Source organism: Drosophila tropicalis, unplaced genomic scaffold, assembly GCF_018151085.1.
Source record: "Drosophila tropicalis isolate 14030-0801.00 unplaced genomic scaffold, ASM1815108v1 contig_169, whole genome shotgun sequence".
Lineage (NCBI taxonomy): Eukaryota > Metazoa > Arthropoda > Insecta > Diptera > Drosophilidae > Drosophila > Drosophila tropicalis.
The window spans coordinates 326,106-351,259 of record NW_027172614.1 but is presented as its reverse complement, the minus strand read 5'-3'; the positions used below and the strand labels follow the sequence as shown (position 1 = coordinate 351,259).

The following is a 25,154-nucleotide window of genomic DNA, read 5'->3' as shown; positions in this document are numbered from 1 at the left end:
TATGCTATTGTTGGTTTATTGTCTGGCTTTTCCGTATTGTTGTTTTGGACACATTCTGTCTGGCTTGTCCTGCTAGACATTGAATTAACTTAATCGTGAAAATCGTTATGGCATATGTTCGTATGGTCCTTTTTGTTATTTTGACGTTTTGTGATATTGTTATTATTTGTTTGATGCTTTACAATGTAGTACGCCTCATTAGATCTGAAAAGTTTTGACTCACTGAACTGCAAGTGTTTTAAATATGCGGCATTTCAAATGCCCTTGTGCCCATTTCACAGACTTTTTATTCACACACATAATTGCAAAAAGTGGGCAGCAACCCTTTCTTTTGCTTGGTAGTGTCTGTATAGTGGTATTTAATGACGTCACAGCATAAGGTTTTGCTGGCCGGCTCAGCTTTTTAACCTAGATGGCGTACATTGAACTAGCTGTTAGTTGTCACCCTTGCATCTATGTATATGCCTCTCATTTTATCTCGTTTTCTGTTCGGTTGTTCTCACTCTCTTGTGGTTCTCTCTCACATTACAAATTTTACTGGCAGGCTGCAACTTGCAGCCTTCAGACTGCAACTTTTACATTGGGCCAATGAACTTTCGGTTTCCTGCAAGGACATTGCAGCTTTTGCAGTAAGTGACATTATGAAACAACAACAACTAGCAGATCGAGTCCCTTCTCCTTCAAAGGCCCACTATCTTACACCCAATTTTATTATCTAAAGAGCCTAAAATACATATAAGCAAGTAGATTTTTAATTAAGCATTTCGTTCAAATTTGCTAAGACGAAAGGGAAAAGAAGAGATTTGCCAAAAAGGACTTCCAAAAAACGTAGGTTTTTGTAAGTCGGACAGCCAAACTTTTTTAATGTTTTTTTTTTTTTTAATATAGAGGCATATACATATGTACATACATACATACATACACACATATGTATATGCATTGGCTATAGAGATATTTTTTTTTACATTGTGCGGACAATAATAGACAAGCTAAATTTAACCTGATAAACAGACAGGGCAGAGATACAGGGACAAGTGCGTGACATTCAGGATGGCACGACTCGGCTCACGTGAGTTTGTGTGAGTGTTGCTGAGATGCTTATGACGTCATGCGCGAGATTGAAGGCCAATTCACAACGGCAACGGCAACATCAACAGCAGCGGCTTTATTATTTGCTAACAAATATTTAGGTTACGTCCGCCTAGGGATTAGACACTGACAAGGAGGTCACCTAATAGGCCCCATCTTAAAAAAGGATTTGCGGAATTTCGTTTTGTTTTTATTTTGGGTCAAGTGAGATTCTGCATTGTTCTGCTTAAAAGAGTTGACCTTTCTCTTTATACAGTGTCCTTCCCTTCGTCTTGCCACACTTTCCTCTAGCCACTTGACAAATTATGGCAATTGTTTGGCCAACAGGCAGAAAGGTTGGCTTACAATGCTAAGCCTGCAGTTTAAAGATATGCTTTGATCTGTTCATTTGCAATATGCAATCCACACAAAGTGATTGACAGAGGCAGACGGTGCATTTAGGATCAACGTAATACATAAGTTTTTATCACTGAGTGTTATATGCATGCTTAGCGTCTCTATATACATACATATGTAGATATTTATGTTTGTTCTATTTAAAAAAATAAGATGTAATGACCGCAATAGATAAGCCTGTAGATGCATGACGACTTATTGCATTTATACTGAGAATAGAGAAGGAGACGTTTCAGACCCCATAAAGTATACACATGTACATATGTATGTATATATTATTGATCAGCATGAGATAAACCCATGTCCGTCTGTCCGAATCACCTTTACGCTTGTGATTTGAAAGCTAATAGAATGAAACCTGATATTGGAATGATGCTTGACAATTGGTCGAATCAGACCACCATGACCATTGCCAGTTTTACTGATTGTGAGAGATATCTTATAGTAAAATAAAAATTTTTTTAAGGTGGGCTAAGTGCATAAATATTTCATCATTTGCAAAAACCAAATAAAATAAAGTAGTATTGGAGAAACGGAACTCAAGGAAATTAGGGATGGCGCTAAGTGGGTTTATCAGCTTCGATGCAGTCAATGTTAGCTTCTGTGATTTTTAAAATCTATTTTTATTTCAAAGCTGTAAAATTACCAATGTGCGCAGATGGCCGCGTATAAAAAAGAAGCCGCAAACCGACAAACGTCAATGACTTCATGAACAACAACTATGAGACCAGCGACGACGATGTATTGGCCCCTGACCCAGTTAGATGAGAGAGAGCACTAATCAAAAGAAAAGAGTGAGAACTATCTTGAGCTGACGTCATCAATTGAAAACCTTCACTAGATGTAGTTCAGCCGAAATCTGAATGACACAAAGGCAATAGGTACGCCCTTGCTTTACGAATATCGGTAGTAGCCGGCCCTTTTCTCCTCCACTTTCTGCATATGCTGTGAAGGCAAGTGCCGTTACGTCATAATCTTTGGCAGAACATTATAAAGGGATCCGTTTATTATGATTGCTAATAAAATTTATTCAACGTAAGGTTGAGATCCAGGAGAGATCAAATCTAATAATTTGTTCCTAAACAACAGGCGTCATTTATTTAGCTGTCGTGTTCTGCTGTCGTCTGCATCCTTGCACTTTATAAAATAGGAGCAACTTGCGTCAGTCAAGTATCTATCATTTGCTGTATCTCATCTATAGCCTCAAGTGGGTTCAACCTCCTAATATTCCTGTCCAGCAGGTTTGAAACCTTAGGACCTAAGACATTTTCTATATTTTAATTAACTGAAATCAGAAAGGCCTATAATTAATTTAATGGCAAATGGCGACGTATATGTATATGATCAAATCATGAGCTTAATGTAACAAACCACAAATTGTATGAGGTTTCCCGTGGGCATAAGCGGGAAAATAGGTCGAGGCCATTTCAAGACAGGAAGCGAATAGCATTGGCTTCATAGCAATTATGAATGAAAATAAAATCCTTTCACGGAGCAGAAGCACTCACTACATTTTCCGGACGAAGGCCATTAACGCATTTACTCGCTTCGGAATGACGTAAAATATCCGACGCTCAAGGATGATTCAGGATACGGTACGTCACCATCGATATCAGTTTTTGTCCTCCACTGCAGGCGTTGACCTTCGACCGGCAACTACAAAGGCAACTGCATGTCAACACCCGATTTTTGTGAATGAAAGCTAGAGGTGCGGCTTACTCTGTTCTCTTAATTGGCTTCGCAACCTACGGGATTTAAACATTTCTGCATAGGTAATCATGTTATCTTCTGTTTTTGTTTTGTGTGATTTATAAAAAAGACAAATGGCAAACCAGCTAAAACAAAATGTTTTCCTTTTCATTTTGTATGTGCGCAGGTCCTGTATTTGTTTGATGCTTATCGTGTTGACTACTCTCGCTGGGCTTACCTAAGTATCAGGTTTCATAGTCATTTGGGTTAGTTCTTATAAATATTTGAATCCGCAAACAACAAATATAATTATTTGTCAAGATCAGGGTAATTTTAAGGCTCATTATTCATTTTATACCATGCACCCATGTGGTCAAGTGATATAATGAAATTCGTGTAGACATTTTCACAAGCAGAATATGTACATTGAATGTAGACTGTTTAGCATAGTCATTTGGGTTAGTTCTTATAAATATTTGAATCCGCAAACAACAAATATAATTATTTGTCAAGATCAGGGTAATTTTAAGGCTCATTATTCATTTTATACCATGCACCCATGTGGTCAAGTGATATAATGAAATTCGTGTAGACATTTTCACAAGCAGAATATGTACATTGAATGTAGACTGTTTAAATAATTTACATATAAATTTGGCCTTATGACTTGATTCCGGTGGTGCATGGTATACCAAAGAGCCGACTTCGACCATGTATTTACTTATGTACACATACTGGAATAATTACCTAATTACTTAAGTTTTTTCTTTGGCTTTGAGGATAAATACATGCTTTGAGTAGCATAATTTGCGAAATTACTATTACACATGGATTACGCACCTATCTACCGTTTCGAATAAATCAAAAGTTATCCAATATTGGAGTAACTTCTTGATATTTTCTTTGCCTACTTTTTAGGGCCAATACATTCTCCTTCTTACCAGTGAAGAGAATACATATAGATGTAGGCAAACGGAAAGCACTCGTATAAATGTATCTTTATTACACTGGACCTATGTATGTAGTTGAAGAATAAATCAAGTTCTCTATCTGGTATTTGAGTCAGAACCCTAAATTACCATAGGTGAATATAAATCAAACCTTGCAATTTAGAAGGCTCGAGGTCAATCTTCCAAAAGACGATTATTTTAAAGGCAACTCACAAAAAGGTGAGCAGGTTGTCTGTATAGCTATTCCAAGCACCACCGAGTTCTATCATCAGCAGACTTTGCTAAAGAACTCCAGAATTGCAATAGCCATTCCATGTTTGCAACGCTAAAACTAGTTGGGAATTGCAACTAAATGAACATAATGATAATAATAAGTGAATATAATGATATACACGACAAAGTGTCTCAGGTCTCTTGGCTTATTTGTGCGCTAAGTGTTTTCAGTTCTTCCCTTATTAAGCACATAATTAATTGCGCCTAAAAAAAGGCCATGAAATAACAAAACCAACATGTTTGGCAGTCGTCCTTCTATTTTTTCAAAAATGATATTATCCGCTTATAAGAGGGCCATTAGACGACGGCAACAACAAACATAATAAAGAAAAACCACTGCAAGAAAAAAAAGCACAGCAAGTGAGAAAAGTTGAAAAAAGGGAAAATCCTATGATGCTGATGACTTATTCGGCAGTGGAGAATGTCAAAAACATAATACTGCACATATAATGAATGTATGAATATATATATGTATGTATATATGCTTAAAACTTCCGATACCAGCAGGTAGCTATTAATGCTTAACAAAGTATACTTAATACTCTTCCATTGCCCATACCGTCGCATACTTAAAGATTTAATGTAAAAGAAATTAGCTAATTCTATCAACAGTATTTTTAGGGCATAACAGAAATAGAAGACGACTCAAAAATAGAATGGAAATTAATTAAAAGTTTAAAAATAGCAATTACACTGAGCAGCACTCAGCGGCCGCCCAACAACAACGAAATCGAAGGCAGGAAGCGTCTAGGACGCTTTAATAAAGGAACTACGTGACCTGCGCTTACACTTGCGTAAATTGACAAAGAAGTATGTATGTATGTATGTCTGTATGTAGAAGAGGCAGAAATTGCCTGCACCATAAACCAATATTTACAGTTGGAAAATTATACGCATATCAATAAGTCTGTGGATAGATTTGTTCACATGTATGTGCCATTTGCCTTCTTTTATTTGGTCCCTGAGAAATGCTTTTACATTTGTTGCCTGTCACCAAGAATTAGGTCAAAGGATATTTTTAGCGTTGGTTTGTAACGCTAACACACTAACTCACAGACACACAAAAATGCGTAGTTTCGGGATGCTTTCTAACAGGAAAGAAAAACAACAACGAGAATAAAGTTGAATATTTAGATTCAGACATTTTTCATCAGCATTTTCGGTCACGTCATGCGGTCATGTGTGCTCCGTGATATAACAAATCAACACAAGGATAACAGCAAGGCTCAAAGCTCCTGGAAGTCGAATGCGTGACTGTTGTAAAGAGAAAAGACAAGTTATTGCAATGGCATCACAAACAGCCGCCGGGGTAGGGATACATTTTATGGCTACTCAGAGTTTTCCACCCACCCAATAATTGTCATCTAATTGCATTAGTTTTGCGATTCAATACAAGCACCTCCTTAATTTTATTTCCACAAGTATTGCCTTGCACAATTTTCTCCCACAATTACTTTAAAATATTGTCTGACGCCATCACTAATCAATCAATTGTCAAATCAAACTGTCTGCTTGTCTGTCAATCTGCTTAAAGAATCTCTATATATGCAGTTCTTCTATTTTTCTATTTTTTGATGCTTATGTTTCGCCTGCCAACTCAAATGGAATGGATATTAATGAAGTGTGTGGCTGCTACTGAGCCGTGACTATATTCATATAATGCTAAATCCGTAAAATGAATATGAGGTTTCTAAATTAAAATGATGCAATTGACAGACTTAGTTATTGTTCGCTCAAAAATTTCGAGGAATCTCCCAAAGCGAATGATAACTGAATAGTTTAGTCACCAAAATGTGAGGTTGCACTTAAATATCCTCTTATCAAATATGATTTGTATATTTTTTAATTACGTAATATTTGTGATATTCTTAAATTTTTCTTATGAGGCTGTTGAAAAAAATTGAAATTTAATCATTGACCCAATTCCTCTAGTATTGTAATTAAGCAAACATGTGACAGAACTATTTTGTTTTTGGTGTAAATGATTTTTATTGTTTAACTTTTACATGATGATTACATAATTCATTAAGTATTTTGGAAGCTTTTTGGTAGATAGTTTTCTAGTTTTCATTCCGTTATAATTTTTTGTATTTGTATGTGTCCTGTCAACTTTATTGCTTTGGCTTACATTTTTTGTTATATTTCTATGATGTATACATATGTATGTAGGTATAGTATTTTTCCATTAAAGTGCTGTACTACATAAGCAATTTGACATAAAATGATTCATGAGTGAACTTACTTAATAAATCTTTGCTTATCTGGTACTGAAATTTTTCTTATGTGGAACATATAAATAAATGCCAAGCAAAACACTTTAACTTTTGATCCCATTCAGGGGGTACTATTTGCAAAAACAAAAAAAAAATATGTTCAGTTTATTTTGCATCCCCTTTTAAAAACTTAATACTCTTATCAATTTAAACATATTTTTTAATTTTTTTGTTTTATTTTTAATAAATATAATATCTGGTTTTGACTTTGTTGAAAGGCACAAATTCGAAAATATGTCATTTTTTACCTACAGTCTCTTTGTGTTATACGAATGGATTATGTGTGAATCGAGAAAAAAAAAATGGTTTTTCTATAATTATAGTACTACGCACTATTTCTATGATAATTTCAACTACAAATTCTACTGGTATTATAATTTTTCAAAGTGCAAAAGTTATTAATCAAATCTTACAAAATGGTTATTGATATCTTCATATATTTGGCGCCTGTTATAGTAAGAAGGCCGGGACAACGAGTGAAGGAAAGTATCGAAGGATTTTGTATAATTCTCTTATTCTGTTGCCTTCTTTTTTATCACAGATTTTGAAGTGAATGTGCAATCAAACTTTGAAAGAATTTTTCTGGATGTAACCTCAGCCAATTTGATTACAGGGAAATTTTCTTTAAAGCCAAAATACGACTATAAATGTATCGGTTAGCTGTGTGGATACGGCAATTTATCCAGAATGTCTAAGAATTACCTCTTGGTAATATATATTTATGAATGCGCCAGGAGAATGAGTTGTAAACGTAAGGTAAAGATTACTTTTAACGCCTTGCATATTGACAGCAGACAGAACTGCGTGGCACACGCTGAGTGGGCAAACCTGACATGCCCTTTAGATATGTATAGGATACCGGTTGACGTAGAATACGTTGAGGCTGAGGCTTTGCCTTTACCTTGCTCTTTGATGTTGAGGATGATGTAGGAATGCCTGCCTGATGCCTTTGCTGATGTTTGTTCAGCTCCACATTAGAAGCGGATTTAAGAGCCGATTTCAACGGCATGGCAGTTGACACAGAGGCGAGAGAGTTGCTGCCTATCGGAGGCGGTGGTGAATGTCCGCTGCAGGACAACGAGCGTGAAGTTAACGAAAGACTTTCAAAGGCACGACGCAGTGAGGACGTGGATCGGCGATGCAACCGAGAAAAACCAGACTGACCCAAGGTTGCAGGTTTAGTCTGTTTAATAGGCTGATCCATCTCGCGCTCTTCCATGTCCAATGTGCTACTAGTCTCACTTGAGGCGCAAGACATGCTAAACGATATTTGTTGTTGATGATGATGTCCGTTGACACGCCCAGTGGAGGAGCATGAATCGGTTGATGAACTGTGTGTATCTTCTTCCTGTGCAGATGCAGCGGCAACGACGTCATCGGCATGATTTAGGTCATCCGATGACCTCAACCCAAAGCGTCGACTCAGATGCTGAAAGAATCCCATGTTCCGTTCGAAGCGTGGAGTTGGTGAAACACTTAAGCTGCTGCCTGGCGAACTCTGAGACGAAGCTTCTAACTTTAAGTTGGAGTTAGAGTTGGCGTTATTATTATTGTTGTTTAAACTGCCATTGCTTGAAGTCTTTAACTTGGTTATGTTTGGTTTTTTGGCCTGCAAATCATCAGCAAAGCATACGTGAGGTGCACTCATGGTGTGGCAACTGCTTTGTTTTGCTTTGTTATTGCCGGTTTTTTTCTTTTATTGTTTTCAGTATTATCCTTGTGCTGCTTTAGCCGACTGTCGGCTTCGTGGATCCGACCAGGCGCGTTGTCCTTTTGCGTTTGAGTCGGCATATGAAAAGCCTCTTGCTTTTATAGACTCCACCGGATTTTTCTGCAAAGTGACAACTTTTAGTCTGTCTGCAATGTTACAGCGGCTCTCTTTTTGCTGTTCTCTCCATTCTCTTTTTTTTTTTGTTAAGTCTCTCCTTGTATTTTATTTAAATAATCGAAACAGGATACAAAATATGTTTGCTTATATTATGTAAGTTACACAGATATATGGGTCGGTTTAAAATTAATTGTTGCTTTTACTCCTGATCCCGGGGTGATAGCAACGAGTTACTGAGTCAATTTTCTTGGTACAGTACAACTAATTTGGCCAGCGAAATATTTTCCATTATGTGAGCCATTTAAAAGTCCCTTTAAGGAATTTCTTCAAATAATTTCCGTTTCTTAAATATTTTTGTATTTTATAAGATACTTTTTCCTATACCCTTTTAGCCGCTTCATCCTTTTTAAAAGAGTATGGGATCCTTGAAAACAAGGAAGCTGTCAAAAATAGTTTTATTCTTCTCTGAAATTGTTTTCACTTATTTTGAATAAGGCCTAAATTTGACTTTAATGTGATATAAATAAATGTACACAAAGTCGCTTGTCAATTTGGGGCCTAATGAAGTTCTTTGTTTAACACGAGGTACATAATAGAAGCCGTAGGCGATTGCTTCCCATACCCCATTGTTTATTGTCTAATTAGAGTCGCAATTGTTTCCATTTAAGATGGCCTGACGTTAAACAGTGAGAAAGCGTTAAATTTTATTACTCAGTCCTAGACTTTAGATAGTCACCGCCTAAAGAGAATGAACAATGTTAGCTTGCCAAACGCTGTGCGTCAAAGCATTAACTCATTTTGACATAATAAAACTGCTTAATGGATTTAGTAAGTTCAATTAATGACTGAAAATCAAACAGTCAGCAGTAAGGAAATTGAACTTTGATTTTAAGTGACCTTATGAAAATGTTGTGAGATAATTTGAAACAATCCAAACTTATTGACTCACTGTGCCTAAAGTGGACACTCTCTTAATTTTGAGGACAACAAGATCTTAGATGATAGACTTTTGTGTCATAGTTGACCGTTAATTTCAAATGAATCAGATACACGGAACATGCAGTCGACATTGGAAAAGCAACTTTTACTATTAATTGTTAGGACATTGGTGTGCTAGGTAAGGTTACCTATACGGCTTAAGTTATATTGAAATCTAAAATTGATGGCACTTTTCAATGCAATTGACTTCAGCGATTAACGTCATAGAATAATATTGTACATGATATGGAGTATGTCAAAGGTATAAGGTCGAGTCCTTCGCCCGAATAAACACACACTGGCACAGTTTTGCAACTTTCTCCATCAAACAGAATAAGAGAAAGCAAATCCTGCAAAGCATTCGGCTCATTTTCGGGAAGCTTTTGCGTTGTTAACATCGTCCTGAAACGATTGCTGAGCTTTCACTTACCGTTACAATTTAAAATTGACCATAAAAGAACTTTGGTAGAATGAAATTAAAAAGGCTTTTGTTTTTTTGATTATTGACAGCTATTCTTATTTATTAGTTTAAGATAATTTAATAGATCTAAAAATTTATGGTATTGTATAAGTACATTTACATACATTTACTTCGATTTTCTTAGAAGCTAATCATTTTCTCCAGATTTTACTTCAATGATATTTTTGTAAATGTTTTCGTTAGAATTAAACAAAAAATTTAGTTTGTTGAAATTTTTTTTTTTGTAACTTTTCCAGTTGTATAAATTCGATATTCTTTAAAGGGGGGGACCAAAAATACTAATTTAAAAAGTGCGTAAAAAAATGATTAACTCAAAGTTTGAGCTACACACGTGTAACCTTACAGAGATATGTGAAGGGAAGAAATATTTATTATAAATATGCCAAATAAAGGCTTCTCTAAGATAGACTTCAGATAATTTTATTATCTTGACGTTGTTAATTCTTAAACGGGTGAATGTTGAAGCACATTTATTAGAATTATTATATAGGTACACTTATTGGGCATTGTTTGACACATTTATAAAATATGTTTCGCTGCATTTTCTAACCATTTTCAAATTATTTAATCCTTAACTCCCTCCGTTTTTAGGCACTACTCGTTCACCACTATACCCTAAATTTTAATAGCCTCTTCACCGAATGGCGAATTTTTGTTTTTTTGCAGCAATTACTAAATGTTTTTGGTTTTTAGTACATATGATGCAAGGTGTAAGGACAGCAGGCCGCATAGCTGGGTACACGGGAATATAGCCCCGACATGCCCTTCATGTATACATATTGAACTGGAGGTCGCAATATGCTCTGCTGTTTTTTTTTTCTTTGATGACGATGACGATGAGGAAGTGGAATTACTGGAGGAGTTACTGGAGTTACTGTTATGGGGCGTCAATGATTTTTTTGCAATTTGCCGCCGATGAAGAGGTGTACTGCTGCAGGAAAGCGAACGCAGTGAAGCTGCTGTAGTGTTTGAGGATGAAAAATGCTGCAGCATACGACTGACCGAGGAGGAGATGGAAATGCGGCTCAAGTGTAAACCAGCTCTTAGGCTCGATCGCGGCTTACTGCCATTCCGATTCTCATCCGTCTCGTCACTGCTGCTGCTGCTACTGTTGCAATCCTCATCGTAGTGCTCCAGTGCGCTACCTGTACGTTGATACACAGACTCCACATAGACATGGGTATTATTGTCCCTGTTTGAAGTATAGTAATCCAGGCCGGGAGAGTATCGCGAATATGCGGAAGTCGATGAGGCCAAATCCAAACTGGATCCACCATTAATAACCTCTGCTGGTGAGCCAGAACTACCCCTTTCATAACTCAAGCTGAAGCTATCTGTAGAACTGCTACGTATGTCATCTTGGCTACTGTAGACCGTGTCATTATGGTGATGATGGTGTTGGAAATGGCGTCCCAAATGCTTGCTCAGCAACTGCAGTAAACTGCGGGATCTGGAAAGCTTTTGGCCACGCGAACAGGACGACGACGACGACGATGATTTTGCCTGCTTGCTGCCATCCAAATCTATGGATGAACTGGCAGCGGAACTGCCAGTTGAGCACGATTTCGAGCAATTATTTGGGGATAGACTATCCATTCGCACTTTATTTCTTTCACGTTAAAAACAAGAGTTTTATTTCGACGATTCCGCTACTATTATATTTGCGCGACGTCTAGTCAGAGACTATGCCTGGCAGGCGTAGTTGGTGCTGCTTTTATACCTCTTGCTGTCAATGTCGTGAGAGCTTTGTCTTGTCAACCTTCGCCTAGCTACGGCAAACGAAGTTGGCTCGAGTCCTCGAATCCGAAGCCAAGTTCCCTTTACTAGCGACGTCAACTTTAATCAGTGCCCATATTGCTGTTGAACGAAACACATCTTTGGTGAATGTGCTTATTTTAAACGAACATGTTTCCTTTGCCTGTAGGCAAAGTTTTGCGTACTTTTTTGTACTTTTGACCTGTTGATTCAAAACACAAATGTCCCTCCCTTTGGTCTTTTCCAATCAACGTGACTTGTGACTTTCCTTGTTGAACAGAGAAAACCTTTTACGTTTGCTGCACTTTTGAGTTTTTATTGTGCATGATTGAGAACGTGATCCGTGCACGTCATTTCGCAGCGCCTTTTGTATGCAAGCAGGACTTTGCTTAGCAGCCAGCGAAAATCAAGAACAAAAATCATTCTTAATATATTTATTTATTAAGGAATAAATAAAATTATTGATACCTTATAACTAAGGCGCTGCTAGCTAAGATTTCGGCTTATATTCAAGTGTGATTATAACTTACATATGAATCAGAAACTTCAACGATATCAAATACATATAATTTATCAGGGCTATTATTACTTTGCAGGACTACTTTGTTTTTTAATTAATTAATTTTAATTAATTTTAGGTTGCTCTACGCGAAAGGCTTATGATATGTATACATAGGTACTTATAACCTTAATAAAATGTTATCCTAATTTTGGTCAGTATGAAACACATAGAAAGATAAAAGGTATATATGTATATATGTACATATATTCTTCATCAGCATGATGTGACGAGTTTATATAGCTTATCCGTCGGTATATCCTTTGTCCGTCTGGATCCTGCTATACATATGTATACATTGACTTGCTAGTCAATTTGGCAGATATGTAAAATACTTAACTCTTCCATACTTAAGGTAAAGTATCAAGAACAATGCGAACTATAAAAAGATGGCATTTTTGAACCAAAAGGACGTACAGAATTACACATAGTTAAAGTTTTACATAAGAAAAAGTCACGTGCCTGCTTTACTTGGCCACCTGTGGCCCCTCAATAAGCTTATCAATGCGTGCTCAATGTATAATAGTGCAGTTGAATTTGTATTTGCTGTTTACTGAATAAGCCATTGTAATGGTCAACTCCCACATTTTTCTCTACACAATTTGCCCGATTGTTGGCTGTTGGTTTTTAACGCCTATTCTCAGATTAAGTGAACTATTGAACAATTGCTTCACTAGTTTATATGGTCCCCCCGTAGTAAGGCTCTGGGGTTTGTGAAGCTAGAGAAGGTGGCGGATGCTAGTAACACCAAAGGGTATGACAGATTTAGAGTTAGTCTTCTATCTTTCTGCGGGCCTTTTATAAACATACATATGTTGGGGGCCGGTTTTTGCTTGGTTAACAACTAAAGATCACGCTTAAGGTTCCTTTTTGTCTTTTTAGCTCACCTGCAGTCTCTCCTGTAGTCTGTGTGCCGATTCAGGTTGATTGCCTGAATGGAAACCAGGTATTCTTCCCAACTGGCAGTAGCTGACTTTATACACAAGTATAGCAGGGCAAAATCCAGCGGTAAGGGGTTTATGGTTAGTTTGAGGATACTCGTAAAAGTTAATCAACAAACAAAAAGAAAATTGAATTCTTTAGATTTTGGTATACTTTTAACTTAGACCAATGAATTATAAGTTTGATTATTGATAACATGAGACTCGTTTGACTCTTGTAATCAATATACCTACTTAAATCCAGAATCAAAATATTTGCGTAATGTAAATGATACGCGATAGACACACGCATACAGTTATTCTCTTGGCGCTTCATCAATTGAAGAGTATAAAAACCAATTTAATATGAACTAAATTATACGATTGCATTAGGACATTTGTGACTTTTTATTTTCTTTGCGAACCTGCTGCTCCATGTGACCAGTCGGTGGTCACGTTTTGAAAGCAAAGTGCAAGAGTCGAAAACGTCAGGCAAAGAAATTATTCGTCACATTGCACTTTCAGTGACAAGTGATGTTCGCAATTGCTAGGTCTTCTATTCGACTGGACGCTGACGTCCGGTGCGAAATGTTTAATTTATTCTGAGAAAAGCAATGCTGCTTTCTCGAAATTGTTTTACATCCATTTATACACAATATGCAATGTTGTGACAGGAAAAAAATAAATGCATACAAAGATGTCTATTGATATAGTTTAATGGTATTAGCTTGAAAAGCATTCATTTTTATTTGTACCTATCTATGTGTTAAATTTGGCATATTTCTTTCAGTTTATTCAAGAATGTCTCACCAGTTTTAAATAATGAAGCTGGGGGTTATGGTCAGCCAATATAAGGGCCTTTGTGCTTAAATCTAGGCGCTGTGAGTTCAAGACACTGCAGGTGACCTACCCGCTGGAAGTAGGGGAAGTTGTTATTAAAGAACCATCCAGGTTCAATGAAATACAATAATAATGGGACACTTAGGGTAAGGGGTTCTGGTAAACTTTATTCATATTTCATATGTATATAAGATTATTATGAGCTGCTAGTGCATAATGGGTTCTCGACGAGATGTGGCCTTAACGTTAGTAAATATACTCGTAGGTCAAAGGCTTATAGTCCGCTCGATACTGTTGCTGAAAGGAATTGGGGGTCTCCACGCTGTGATAGACATGTGATGATTGGGAAACGGGGACAGTCAACAGGCGAGAATAGGCTAAAGGCAGGACAGCTGTACTGTGGGCATACGAAACAGCCCTAGCAGGATAATAGCCGTACGTGGGAGTATAGTAGCTAAATACTTCATGCCCTAAGGCAAGCCCAAGCAGACAGGCAAACATCAACTACAAAATTATATAAAAAAGGATAACAACAAAATTTTTAAAACTGTGCGCTTAGTTCAAACTTTAGACCACTCACCAGCTTCATAGTAAGTTGTGCAACTCCTAGAGATTGTGATATTCAACTGAATTTCCGAAGGTACCCAAGTCCAGCTTTTATAGGCAGGCAGACATGATTTTTATTTTTTTCTCCCTTTTTTTATGTGGTCGGCACTATAAGTTCAGGAGCTTGGGCAGTGGCGGCATTAAATGAAAGAAGTCTCTAACTCACTTCGATGCATGAAAGGAAAACTTGTTGTTCTTCTGTCTCTCTGATTATATGTATGTATGTACATACATATGACTGTCTATCCACGTTTACGATCCCATCGTGAGGTACCCCTCTCTTCTCCGCACTATTCATTTTCTTATTCTTGGCAAGATAAAAGCGTCTGCATGCTACATAAATAAAAGGGGCCCAAATCGCATCTGGTTTGCTTTTGAGATCAAATAAACAATTAAATAAGGCGCACTTCCCTCTATTTTGTACGTAGTTTCAAGGTCAGAATTAAACTTATTTTGGGTGTGAGCGAGTGGCGTTCAAGAAAAAGTGCGATGTTTCTCAAATGGCAAGGACAACACATCTTTTTTGTTTTTCTTTTGGGCCACCGAAAAAATACGAAAACTCCCACGCATAAGACAATTAATTTATGTTGGTACACATATTTTTTTTATGTTGTTGTTGACTGTTTTCGGTCTTAAATTAGGCATCATCAATGGTCAAATTTTGAGTGGGCTTATTGATTTTCATCCACATTATTTTGCTGATACGGCGATTGTATATAGTGAAATGTAACAGTTGACTGAATGATGCTGTATCGAATAAATTAATCTAATGTTTTACAACTTGTTGCTTAGTTAATCACTCGGATTAACTAACGTACACAAGTCTACATAATCAGCCGAACAAATCAAATTTTTACAGAGAGGCAGCGGCAGAGATACTTGGCTGGATCGATTGGACTGTTGATGCTGATCAAGAATATTGGTAGGTATATATTTTATGGGGTTTCTGACTGGTCTAATTTTTTATTATAAATATCAGAGCTCGTTTCGGTTACTTACTTTTTAGACCGCAAAAAAAGAAAAAACAACACAATCGCAGCCCAGCTTGTGATGCAGCTTTTGACTGAAAAAGACAGGGGTAATTCAATCCGCCAAAGTCATTCGCTATTCAGTTAGCTGAAGACATTTGAGTAGTTACCTTTCAGAATAAAAAAATTCAATAAACAAGTCTTTGAGATGCTCTGCTTAAAGTTTCGAAAATGTATTATAATATTGTTAGAATTAATGTCACAAGTGCAGAGTATATTCTTACGTATTTAGTATACTCTTCAGGTCTATGTGTATAAGGTTTAAACACACACACACACACACACACATACACACTTAGGCGCGTAAGATGCTTAGATTTCAAAGTTACTCAAAGCCTGGTTATTGTGTTATATAAAAGAGAAGCCCACCGTCGAAACTAAATTATTAAGTCTTCTGTTGGCTTTGAATCGAGATCGAGCTTAAGTGTGAAACGCCCTTAAAATGTTCAAGCTAGTAAGTAAAGTCACTCAACTGTCTATCTTTGCTTTTTCTTTTTTCTTTTTCTAACGCCAACTCCTTGCAGTTGGTTTTTATCTGCCTATGCCTAGCATTGGTCTTGGCTGCGCCAAGTCTGCTTCACTCAACGACGCCCATTTTGACCAGCACTTCGTATCACAGGCTGCCATCAGTGCATTTGATCCGTCCGATTTGGACCTCTCCGCTTGCATCGCACAGCATTGTGCGTCCCTTAAATTATGGCGGCGGATACGGCGGCGGCTATGGTTGGTGGTAAAGACTGCAATAGCTACCACAACCAGCTTAAGATGACAGCTTAAAGTTGCCGCCTTGATAGCAGAGGAAAATGAAATGCCTCGAAATAAATTACTAAAATTTTTTGTTCAAATGATTGACGTTCTATGTTTTTAGTAATGGGTCTTGGGTGTAGTTGGTAGATCTCCTAACAAATCGAGGCATTACGCTATGCAGGTGTGGTATTCTTGAGCAAAGGGGAGAGGAAATTGAAATGATTTGCTTTGCTGGTAGATTTGGCGATCTCACAAACCCCACTACTACGTCCATCCTAAGAAATCTGGCATATAAAAGGACTGAAGCAATATCGCTTAGAATTTAGTTATTTTTCATGCTTGGTGCTCGTAATGTTAACTGTGAGTAAGATAACTTTATAAAAAACCAAAGTATATAAATCGTTTTTGTTTAGGCATGTCTATGGTTCTTGATGCTAATGAAATCTTTTTGGTGTCAGCCACTGTCTGATGTAGTATTCAACAAAAGACTCCCAACAGTCGATACCCTTTCTCCATTGGACCTCATCGAGCCCGACCCATCAATCCATTTCTACAGTGATCTCGCTAAGGTTTATATGGCTGACAGTTTAGTTCAAGATGCTGGCAAATATATTATCAATATCTACCAATTGGTGCAGCAGCCAGCCACAAATCCAAAAAAAAAAAAAAAAAAAAATTTCCGTTTTCATTCCCGCAGCACAAAGTGTTTGTGGATGCTTTTGGCAATCGAATATCATTAAGTCTTGGATTATCCATAAATTTTCAGGCAGCCTTGAATTAGAATGCTAAGCTTTCTACGGAACATTTTAAGTTGAAGACTTTAAAACAAATACGCAATATTTGAAAACAGATTTTAAAATATTCTATACACTAACGCACTATTGTACTTATACGAACTTCGACAAAAAATCCCGCATCAAAGGGTTCAATTACAATAAAACTGAAAGGCAAAAGTATGCTTTTTGCCTGGCTAAGAAAGTCTCATATACAATTTTTATATAATATGCTAAGCACACACATAATTGATTCTGTACATGAGTTGACATAGATTATGTCCGCATCCACGATATCTAAATTTAGTACCCCGGCACGTTGGGGCGCTCCTTCTTTTCAATCTTTCTCAATACCATTCACAGTCAGTGTGCAATGTGCTGCACGCCTTAGAACATGTGTTTGCTGTTAGCTAATTATCCTTGGATTGCTCCATATTCTAAAATTAAACCACAATGGTATCTGCGTTTATCTTCATTTTATTCGTTTCCTTTGAAATAGCGAGAGAGCCGTTATCGTTGCATCGGTTGTGTTGTGTATCCTGTTTCCTGTTGAGGGTTCTTACTTCTTCAGCAGGAGTGGAGCTGTGTAGGCAGCAGTATACGGTGCGGTATAAGCTGCTGTGTAGGCGGGTGCGCTGTAAGCTGCGGTGTAGGCGGCTGTATAGGGAGCTGACACATAAGGATATGCAGAGGCCACATAGGGGGACGTAGCTACATATGGAGATGCCGCCACGTACGGAGCCGAGTAGGCCAATGGAGCCACAATTCCGGGCTTAGCGGCCACAAAAGCAACTAAGGCGAGGATAACGACAGCCAAAAACTTAAACATTTTAGTTTTCTTTAGGATTGATGGATGCGCTTGGTTAAACAATGCAATACAACTGATGTCTGACAAAAGCAATTTGCGGTGTATTTATATACATAGCTTGGGAAATCAACCTTGCAAGGCCTAGGCCTTTGGCCAATAAAATTCTGTAAGCGGTTCACGTATTTTTGGTCAGCTAGTGTCTATGCCACCGCTACTCACTTTTTAATTGGTAAACATGTTTGCATACCTATGTATGTACCTACAAATTTGTGCGATCCAATCTTGGGCTACAAAATGAATCATTTTAAACTATTTAAAGTTTATATTTACTTGATTTAGTATACCAAATTATTTTTTTTTATTTGCGAGATATCGAGGATGCAAAAAGCGGCGTGTCAAAATTTTGAAATAAAATTCAACTGCTTACAAATTATTCAAGCCCACAAAAAGTTATAGCAGCGAACATGTTAGGGAAAGTAGGTGGGTTAGAAAAACCGTTAATATTGCACATATCTAAATGAGTAAATCAAATAATAGAGCACTTCCTATATAAAATGCTAGCGAGTACAATCAGTTTGCATCGAAGCTACGGTTTACTCCCACTTCACGTTCAAGCTTTTCCCAATTTGCCTTGCTTGTCGCTTTTCTTGGTCTCTGGAACATCATGTTTCTGAAAACGATAGCAAACAATGTGTCTGGTTTAATTTATGAGATTGATTTTAAAATAAAACTAGGAGTTTTTTTTACTTTTTGTTTGTGATGATATATAAATACATTTATTTAACGTGGCATTCCCTGATTCTTATCGCTATGTAGTTTATAATTAGATTCATAGATTGGCATCCATGGTGGCATTTGATTGAAATACTATGCTGCTTCTATTGTACCGTCCTGATCGGCGGATTTTGAGATATCTCAATGCTAATAAAGCGGTTGTTCCTGTAAGCAAAAGCGCACCGAAAACATAAAAAGAAGATATTCATAAAATGCAAATGAAGCTTTAAATTTTCTGAATAAGCGCGTAGTATATCCAATTGATGTTGTAAAGCTATAATAGGCTCTGACTTCGTAGAAGAATTGGAGTCCACTGTAGCCTGACTAATGCAAGAAACATCCCTAATATGTGGGGTTTCCTCAACAGATTCGTCTGGTTCAATATGCAAGTTCACAGTTTCCGAGAGGAATGGCGGTATCAATAAATTGTGAAGCACAGAGCAATTGAAGCGATTCCTGGAGATGCCCAGTTTTTGTAATAAGGGGAAGGCCTGCGAAAAACGTCTGTGGCCCTGAAGCTCGCTGAGAATATTGCCATCCACGAAGAACTGCTTTATGTTGCTTAGGTAAGGCACAAACAGATCCAAATTGAGAGTGGTGAGGTTATTAAATGAGAGATCCAGAATTTCCAGAGATTTCTGCTTCGAGAACATGCCGAATTTCAATTCTCGAATGGTGTTTGCTCTCAAGTAAAGATTCCGTAACCTTTTTAAGTGGTCGAAGGTTGTGATATTCAATGGCCCTATCGGATTATAAGAGATATCCAAATGTAGTAGTGCTGTGAGATTGGTCACATTGGCTAAGCTGGATAGACGATTGCCGCGAAGTTCAAGGGTCTCCAATTGTAGCGATTGATGTATATATAGAGCACTTATATTATTATAATTAGCTCTTACAAAGCGAGTGGCATTGATGGTCAGATTGGTCAGCAGATTATAGTCCAAGTGTAGTTGATGGACAATACTTTTATCCGTCAAAGTAAAATCCTTCAGTTTATTAGTGGCCAACATTAGACTCTCTAGGCTGGCTGCCTCAGCAAATGTATCCGGATGAATGCGTATTAGGCGATTATTAGACAAATTCACCTCTTTGATGCGGCGCATACGGTTAAACACTTCAGGTTGAATATAGGTCAGCATATTACTTTCCAGCGATACCGATTCCAAATAGTCATTGTCCTTAAAAGTGTCCTTGTGTAGCTCAGTCAGACGATTACCAGTTAGTTGCAGCTTATTTAATATCTGCAATCCGCAAAATGCATTTTCACTCAAGACAGATATCTTGTTGTAGGACAAATCCAAACGCATTAGCGCATTCGCCCCTATAAAGACCGATGTCTGAACTGATGTTAGATTGTTGTAGCTCAAGTTTAGATATGTCAGATTACTGGCCGCACTAAATGTGTTGCGCGTTAGCTCCAAAATACTTGTATAGGACACGTCTAGCGTTTTCAAATGACCCAGTGTTTCGAATAAGTGAAAGGGGACATACAGCAGCGTGGAGTCATAGAATTTCATGAATTTTACCATATTGCCATGAGGTATGTTCTTGACCACGACGTTCTGGCTGTGTGTAACTGTGAAACCTGTCACCGTGCAAAAGGCCTCACTCACATCCATATACAAATGCTGTTCGAACTCATCGCAACTTAAGTGGACATCGCCAGCACTTGCGGAGACTGTCAGAAGAATGATAAGAAGGATATGACGTTGCAGCAGCAAAAACATCGCGAACCTCACAAACAAAAAGATCATTGCCAACTAAGTGCAGCAGCATTTATGGAACATTTTGTACATACATGGACATTTGTATATATAGATATAAATGCTTATATGTACATATCTTTATAGTGATGCAAGACAGCGGCGGACTATTTGAGAGGAAGAGATAGGGCTCTTTGGAAAATATGAACTATTTCCTTGCCATTCAAAAATAAGAGCAAATACAATGTTATTTCCTGGTTTCTCGCCAAAGTTGAAAAAATTGAAATGCACCAGCTAAAGGGGAGTTTGTACTTAAAGAAGTTTGTCATACGACAAACCCTTTGGGTTGTAAATTATGGTGACGGCTCTGAAGTATATATCGGCTTTGTAAAATACATATAGAACGCTTATCACAGCTCCCGCTTCAAGTAAGCATCCAGTTGACTGATAATAAATGTCGGTCTGGGCTTTGTTTTCATGGCTTCACTTGTTTCGTGAGCAATAAAGATATTTTGGAACTTATAACTGGAAATTGTGGAAAGAAGAGCAACATTTTTATCGCCCTCAGCTTCTCTCTCTCTCTCTTGTTTTTCTTCTCTTCATCTATTTTAGCGATAAGAAGGCTGAAAATCGCAAACACGCGCTGCAGCTGTGCAATGCATTTTGACCCTCTGTCCATACAATTATCCACCGAAAGTGTAGAAACAGAGCATTAGCTATTCAAAACTAACACACCCAAAGCCACCATGTAGCATGTAGATAATGATTACGTCCACATAATTAGGAAAAACCGATTGTCCCCCGCAATTAAATTAAATTCGGCACACTAATTAGTTTTAATTTCAGACGACCTATCATTTTAGTCAAATCGAAGATATATTCAAGCTATACGTCATAGACATAAATTTGGTCTTTGAAATTAAAAATATGTGCACTTTGTGCATGGTATACCGAAGTCGGAGAGCCGACTTACTTACTTCGTTATGTAAATTCTCTTAGAAAAGCATTGTATAAAAGGAGTCAGCGACCTTGAAGCAAATACTAAGTCGGCTTAGCGTGCGAAATGCAGGGTGCAACGAACCTCTTTGAGTTTGACTCTGATCTAAACTGCATTGTACTTGCATATTCAATTGAATTCTGGAGGTTACTCATCAATTGGCTACTGCGTTGTCTTCCAAAACAACAGCTTTTATGGACCCCACCAATTTTGGAGCGACGTGCCAGCAATACCCAAGTGAAGACCTTAAGTATTAACAACACATGTGTACATACGTAGATTTGTATATACATATGTATGTATGTACATTCATGTGTATAACAGCTGAGCACGTAGCTGAAGGCTATGGAAAAGGCTGCCAAGTAGAACATGTTATGATGTGTATAGAAATTTAACAAAACATTTATTTCAATTTTTTTCGGCTATAAAAGATGCAGTCGTTTTTGTTTACTATCATAGTCCAATTTGATAACTCAAATCAAACTAAACTAAACACTCTGCTGCAATATGTTCAAGAAGGTAAGACATGAATTTTTAAAGGCAATTTTTTTTAAATATTCACCGATATTTTATTCCTTTCCAGTCGGCTATTGTTGTCCTTTGCGTGGTGCTCGCTTGCAGCTTGGTTAACGCTAAGCCCGATCTCCTAGCTGCCCCGGTTGTCACTGCAACTAGCTCTCAGTACGTGGCACGCAACTTCAATGGTATTGCCGCTGCTCCCATTGTAGCTCCAGTTGCTGCTGCTTACACTGCCCCAGTTGCCGCTGCTTACACTGCGCCTGTTGCCGCTGCCTACACTGCCCCTGTTGCCGCTGCCTACACTGCCCCTGTTGCCGCTGCCTACTCCGCCTATCCCTATGCCTCTTATCCATATTCCGCAACCTACTCTACTGTTTTTTAAATTAACAAAAGGACCTTCAATGAATAAATAGAACTTGACTGCAATCAAAAATAAAAACCAAAAATAGAGCAATGAACAATTTTTTAATTAAATTACATTTCGTGATATTTTTTGGAGATTAATAAACTCATTTTTAATAGGTGTCTGGGCTTCTGCAAGTTTCATATTTTTCTCCAAAATTTTAATTATTAATAATAAATAGTTCAAATGTTTACCTCGATCCAGACAGACCGCACTGACAGAGACGGACGAAGTTCACTACATAAAATTATTAGGTGATCTTAGTCTGGAATACATATGAACTTACGTACATATATGATCGAAGATGCTTCCATCCACTTGCTGCACAATTGTGACCCTCACTAATATACTCCATTTGAAATGGAGAGAAAACAAGGGAAACCTATGCTGAGTTGTGCATATAAAAGAATGCGGAAATAGTAAAATAGTTGCGTCATTTTGATCGCAAACAGTATTGGTTAATAATAGATAAGAACGTTAAGTATGCCAAGCATGTAGTGCCGATTTTGAGATCAAAATAAGACATGGCGTCATCTACTTTTCAGGTAATTGAAAATGCATATTTAATCTTAAATGTTTATATATTGATTATATATATTTATAATAATTAAAGCACAACAAAAACAAATTCCAAGTTTAATAGCAATTGCGGTTGGTTGTTAAAGCATCATATTTTGAATTTGAAACGGAAACGGACGTCGACATTGGGGAGGAGTCTTTATATTTGTGTCCACTCATTGGAACACTCATCTGCAGTGCCCGTATCGCACCGAGGCAGTTTGGCAGAACAAATGACAACTGGGCGGCAGCGCACAGTCGACAGGAGGCATGAGCGAAGCAGCAGCAGCAAAAGGGCAGAGTAGTACCAGAGCATAAGTCACATTGATCTCTTCCACAACATTCAAATTTCGTCTGATCGCTACAACAGCACATAGCATGGCCATCTCCAGTAGATTTCAGCTCAACTAACTTCGCCGCGTTATCAGGGTGGAGTTTTGAGTGCAATGGCCTCCTTGTTTCCTGGTTTTCAACTGTAGTGAGCCATTTGAGGCTTATTAGTTTCTTATACATAGTCCAGTTCGTTCTAAACGCTTGGCGTATGTTCTTCAAATGAAACGGAAAATGGAATATAAGCTTAGCTTTATAAATTTTTACCCGGATGATGATATATGAACATGTATCCAGAGGGGGAGTGGGTCAGAAGGTTTTAGGTTTGCTCGTTGGTATGCAAAACACGCTGCTTTAATTCACTGAACGATCGTCACGCAGAAATGAAACCAAAAGTAAAAAAGATTCTCCTTGATTTTCAATTGATATGTATTTTGGCGACTAAATGTGTCTGTGTCTGGCATACGAAATTTGCTGTATTGTATTATACTGATATTACCTTCATCTTACATTTTTGGGTTACATATGTATGTACATAGGTGTAGATGTATTGGCAGAGGCACTATAAATTGTAGTGTTTTGAAGCTAGAAGATATCAGTCTACTACTTGAGAACCAACCAAACACACAATCAAATCAAAACAAAATGTTCAAATTTGTAAGGATCGCAAAGGATAACCAGTATTAATCAGGAATAATTTTTTATTTTTATTCTATTCCCAGTTCGCTTTCTGTCTGCTCGCTGTTGTGGCCTGCGTTGCTGCCAAACCAGCTGTTCTTGCCACACCTTTTGCTTACTCTGCCTACTCTTCTCCTCTGGTTGCTGCCTCTCCTTACACCGCTGCCTACACTAGCGCCGCTTATACAGCTCCTGTAGCCGCCGCCTACTCAGCCTACTCCTATCCTTACGCTAGTGCCTATTCCGCATATCCCTATGCTTCCTACTATCGTTAGGAAATGGACGGACCCAATATTTGACTGGAACTATAGATAAATACTCGGATATTCGGATACTATAAACCATTTTTTTTTTCATGTCTTTCTACTGTTCATAAAAAAGTATTTTAATTTGGCAAACTGTTCCCCAGACTGCCATAAACGAATACATAAAAATCATATTCACACGGCAATTGTTGCGAAATAAATGCACTCTATGTTAAAACGTATTGGATTATACACTTTTCATTAAACCCCAATTTTGTCATTTAACTGGAGTGTGAATGTGTACGTAGTTTATCTAAACTATAGAGTTGCAAAAACCACCACCCTTCCCACCCCGTATAACACCGGCGCCTGACTTTAGTAAGTACTACTATTGTTTGAAAAACAACATTTGATCGTTCTTTTGGGAGCTAAATACAAAATTTAAACACTGTTGTCTCAACGTTGACCCAGTTATGTGACTTACGTTGGCAACAATAAATAAATTAGAGACTATTCAAGGGTATAAAAAATCGCGCAGCAACAAGGAATAGCTTTATTACTGTTCATTACTTATGAACAGATCTTGGACGTAAAGGGCAACCTTCAGAGGTCAAACCACCAATGTCCTTCATTTGCTAATCTATATATGTACATATATAAATGGTTGCCCTTCATTAATGCAAAATAAATGGTTGCCAGTTGAAAATACTTATGCAAAATAAAAACCTTTTAGATAAACAGACTGTAATGTGAAAAAAAGAGGAGGAAGGAAGACCTAATAGTTAAGATGTCACGCACACATTTACATACGTACATATGTATGTACATACTTTAATATAATCACACTGCGTCAACTTATGATAATCGAATTCTCAGCAGCTTCTGCTCACTCTATTAAAATAGATCCACAGTGTGTAGATACATATGTACATATGTATGTATGTATGAATGCAC

At 37.5% G+C, this 25,154-nt stretch overlaps 8 protein-coding genes across 8 annotated transcripts; 3 read left to right on the top strand and 5 right to left on the bottom strand.

The window, feature by feature from the left end:
- Positions 1 to 6,970: 6,970 nt before the first annotated feature.
- Positions 6,971 to 8,388, bottom strand: LOC137572045 (uncharacterized protein DDB_G0287625). Its single transcript, XM_068283822.1, has one exon. It carries the CDS (start codon positions 8,316 to 8,318, stop codon positions 7,440 to 7,442), a length of 879 nt encoding a protein of 292 aa, XP_068139923.1. The 5' UTR covers positions 8,319 to 8,388; the 3' UTR covers positions 6,971 to 7,439.
- Positions 8,389 to 10,224: 1,836 nt separating this feature from the next.
- On the bottom strand, positions 10,225 to 11,658 carry LOC137572043 (sericin-2). Its single transcript, XM_068283820.1, is given in 2 exon segments — positions 10,225 to 10,773; positions 10,775 to 11,658. Coding segments are annotated over 2 exon segments (906 nt in total). The 5' UTR covers positions 11,554 to 11,658; the 3' UTR covers positions 10,225 to 10,646.
- Positions 11,659 to 14,248: 2,590 nt separating this feature from the next.
- Positions 14,249 to 14,620, bottom strand: LOC137571981 (uncharacterized). The gene is made up of 2 exons (XM_068283747.1): positions 14,612 to 14,620; positions 14,249 to 14,535 (listed from the first exon to the last, which is right to left on the bottom strand). The coding sequence occupies exons 1-2, from the start codon at positions 14,618 to 14,620 to the stop codon at positions 14,278 to 14,280; spliced, it is 267 nt and encodes an 88-aa protein (XP_068139848.1). The 3' UTR covers positions 14,249 to 14,277.
- Positions 14,621 to 16,060: 1,440 nt separating this feature from the next.
- LOC137571983 (uncharacterized) lies at positions 16,061 to 16,510 on the top strand. The gene is made up of 2 exons (XM_068283749.1): positions 16,061 to 16,119; positions 16,190 to 16,510. The coding sequence occupies exons 1-2, from the start codon at positions 16,108 to 16,110 to the stop codon at positions 16,397 to 16,399; spliced, it is 222 nt and encodes a 73-aa protein (XP_068139850.1). The 5' UTR covers positions 16,061 to 16,107; the 3' UTR covers positions 16,400 to 16,510.
- Positions 16,511 to 17,744: 1,234 nt separating this feature from the next.
- Positions 17,745 to 18,039, bottom strand: LOC137571980 (vitelline membrane protein Vm26Ab). Its single transcript, XM_068283746.1, has one exon. It carries the CDS (start codon positions 18,012 to 18,014, stop codon positions 17,745 to 17,747), a length of 270 nt encoding a protein of 89 aa, XP_068139847.1. The 5' UTR covers positions 18,015 to 18,039.
- Positions 18,040 to 18,736: 697 nt separating this feature from the next.
- Positions 18,737 to 20,497, bottom strand: LOC137571972 (leucine-rich repeat-containing protein 15). Its single transcript, XM_068283737.1, is given in 2 exon segments — positions 18,737 to 18,963; positions 18,965 to 20,497. Coding segments are annotated over 2 exon segments (1,671 nt in total). The 5' UTR covers positions 20,495 to 20,497; the 3' UTR covers positions 18,737 to 18,822.
- A 1,398-nt stretch (positions 20,498 to 21,895) lies between these two features.
- On the top strand, positions 21,896 to 22,368 carry LOC137571994 (vitelline membrane protein Vm26Ab). Its single transcript, XM_068283761.1, has 2 exons — positions 21,896 to 21,986; positions 22,051 to 22,368. The coding sequence occupies exons 1-2, from the start codon at positions 21,975 to 21,977 to the stop codon at positions 22,366 to 22,368; spliced, it is 330 nt and encodes a 109-aa protein (XP_068139862.1). The 5' UTR covers positions 21,896 to 21,974.
- Positions 22,369 to 23,885: 1,517 nt separating this feature from the next.
- LOC137571982 (pupal cuticle protein C1B) lies at positions 23,886 to 24,442 on the top strand. Its single transcript, XM_068283748.1, has 2 exons — positions 23,886 to 23,934; positions 24,000 to 24,442. Exons 1-2 carry the CDS (start codon positions 23,923 to 23,925, stop codon positions 24,228 to 24,230), a joined length of 243 nt encoding a protein of 80 aa, XP_068139849.1. The 5' UTR covers positions 23,886 to 23,922; the 3' UTR covers positions 24,231 to 24,442.
- Positions 24,443 to 25,154: the final 712 nt, after the last annotated feature.

Bases quoted from the DNA above. Each gene is read 5' to 3' on its own strand.
- LOC137572045 (XM_068283822.1), bottom strand. From the start codon at position 8,318: ATGAGTGCACCTCACGTATGCTTTGCTGATGATTTGCAGGCCAAAAAA.
- LOC137571980 (XM_068283746.1), bottom strand. From the start codon at position 18,014: ATGTTTAAGTTTTTGGCTGTCGTTATCCTCGCCTTAGTTGCTTTTGTG.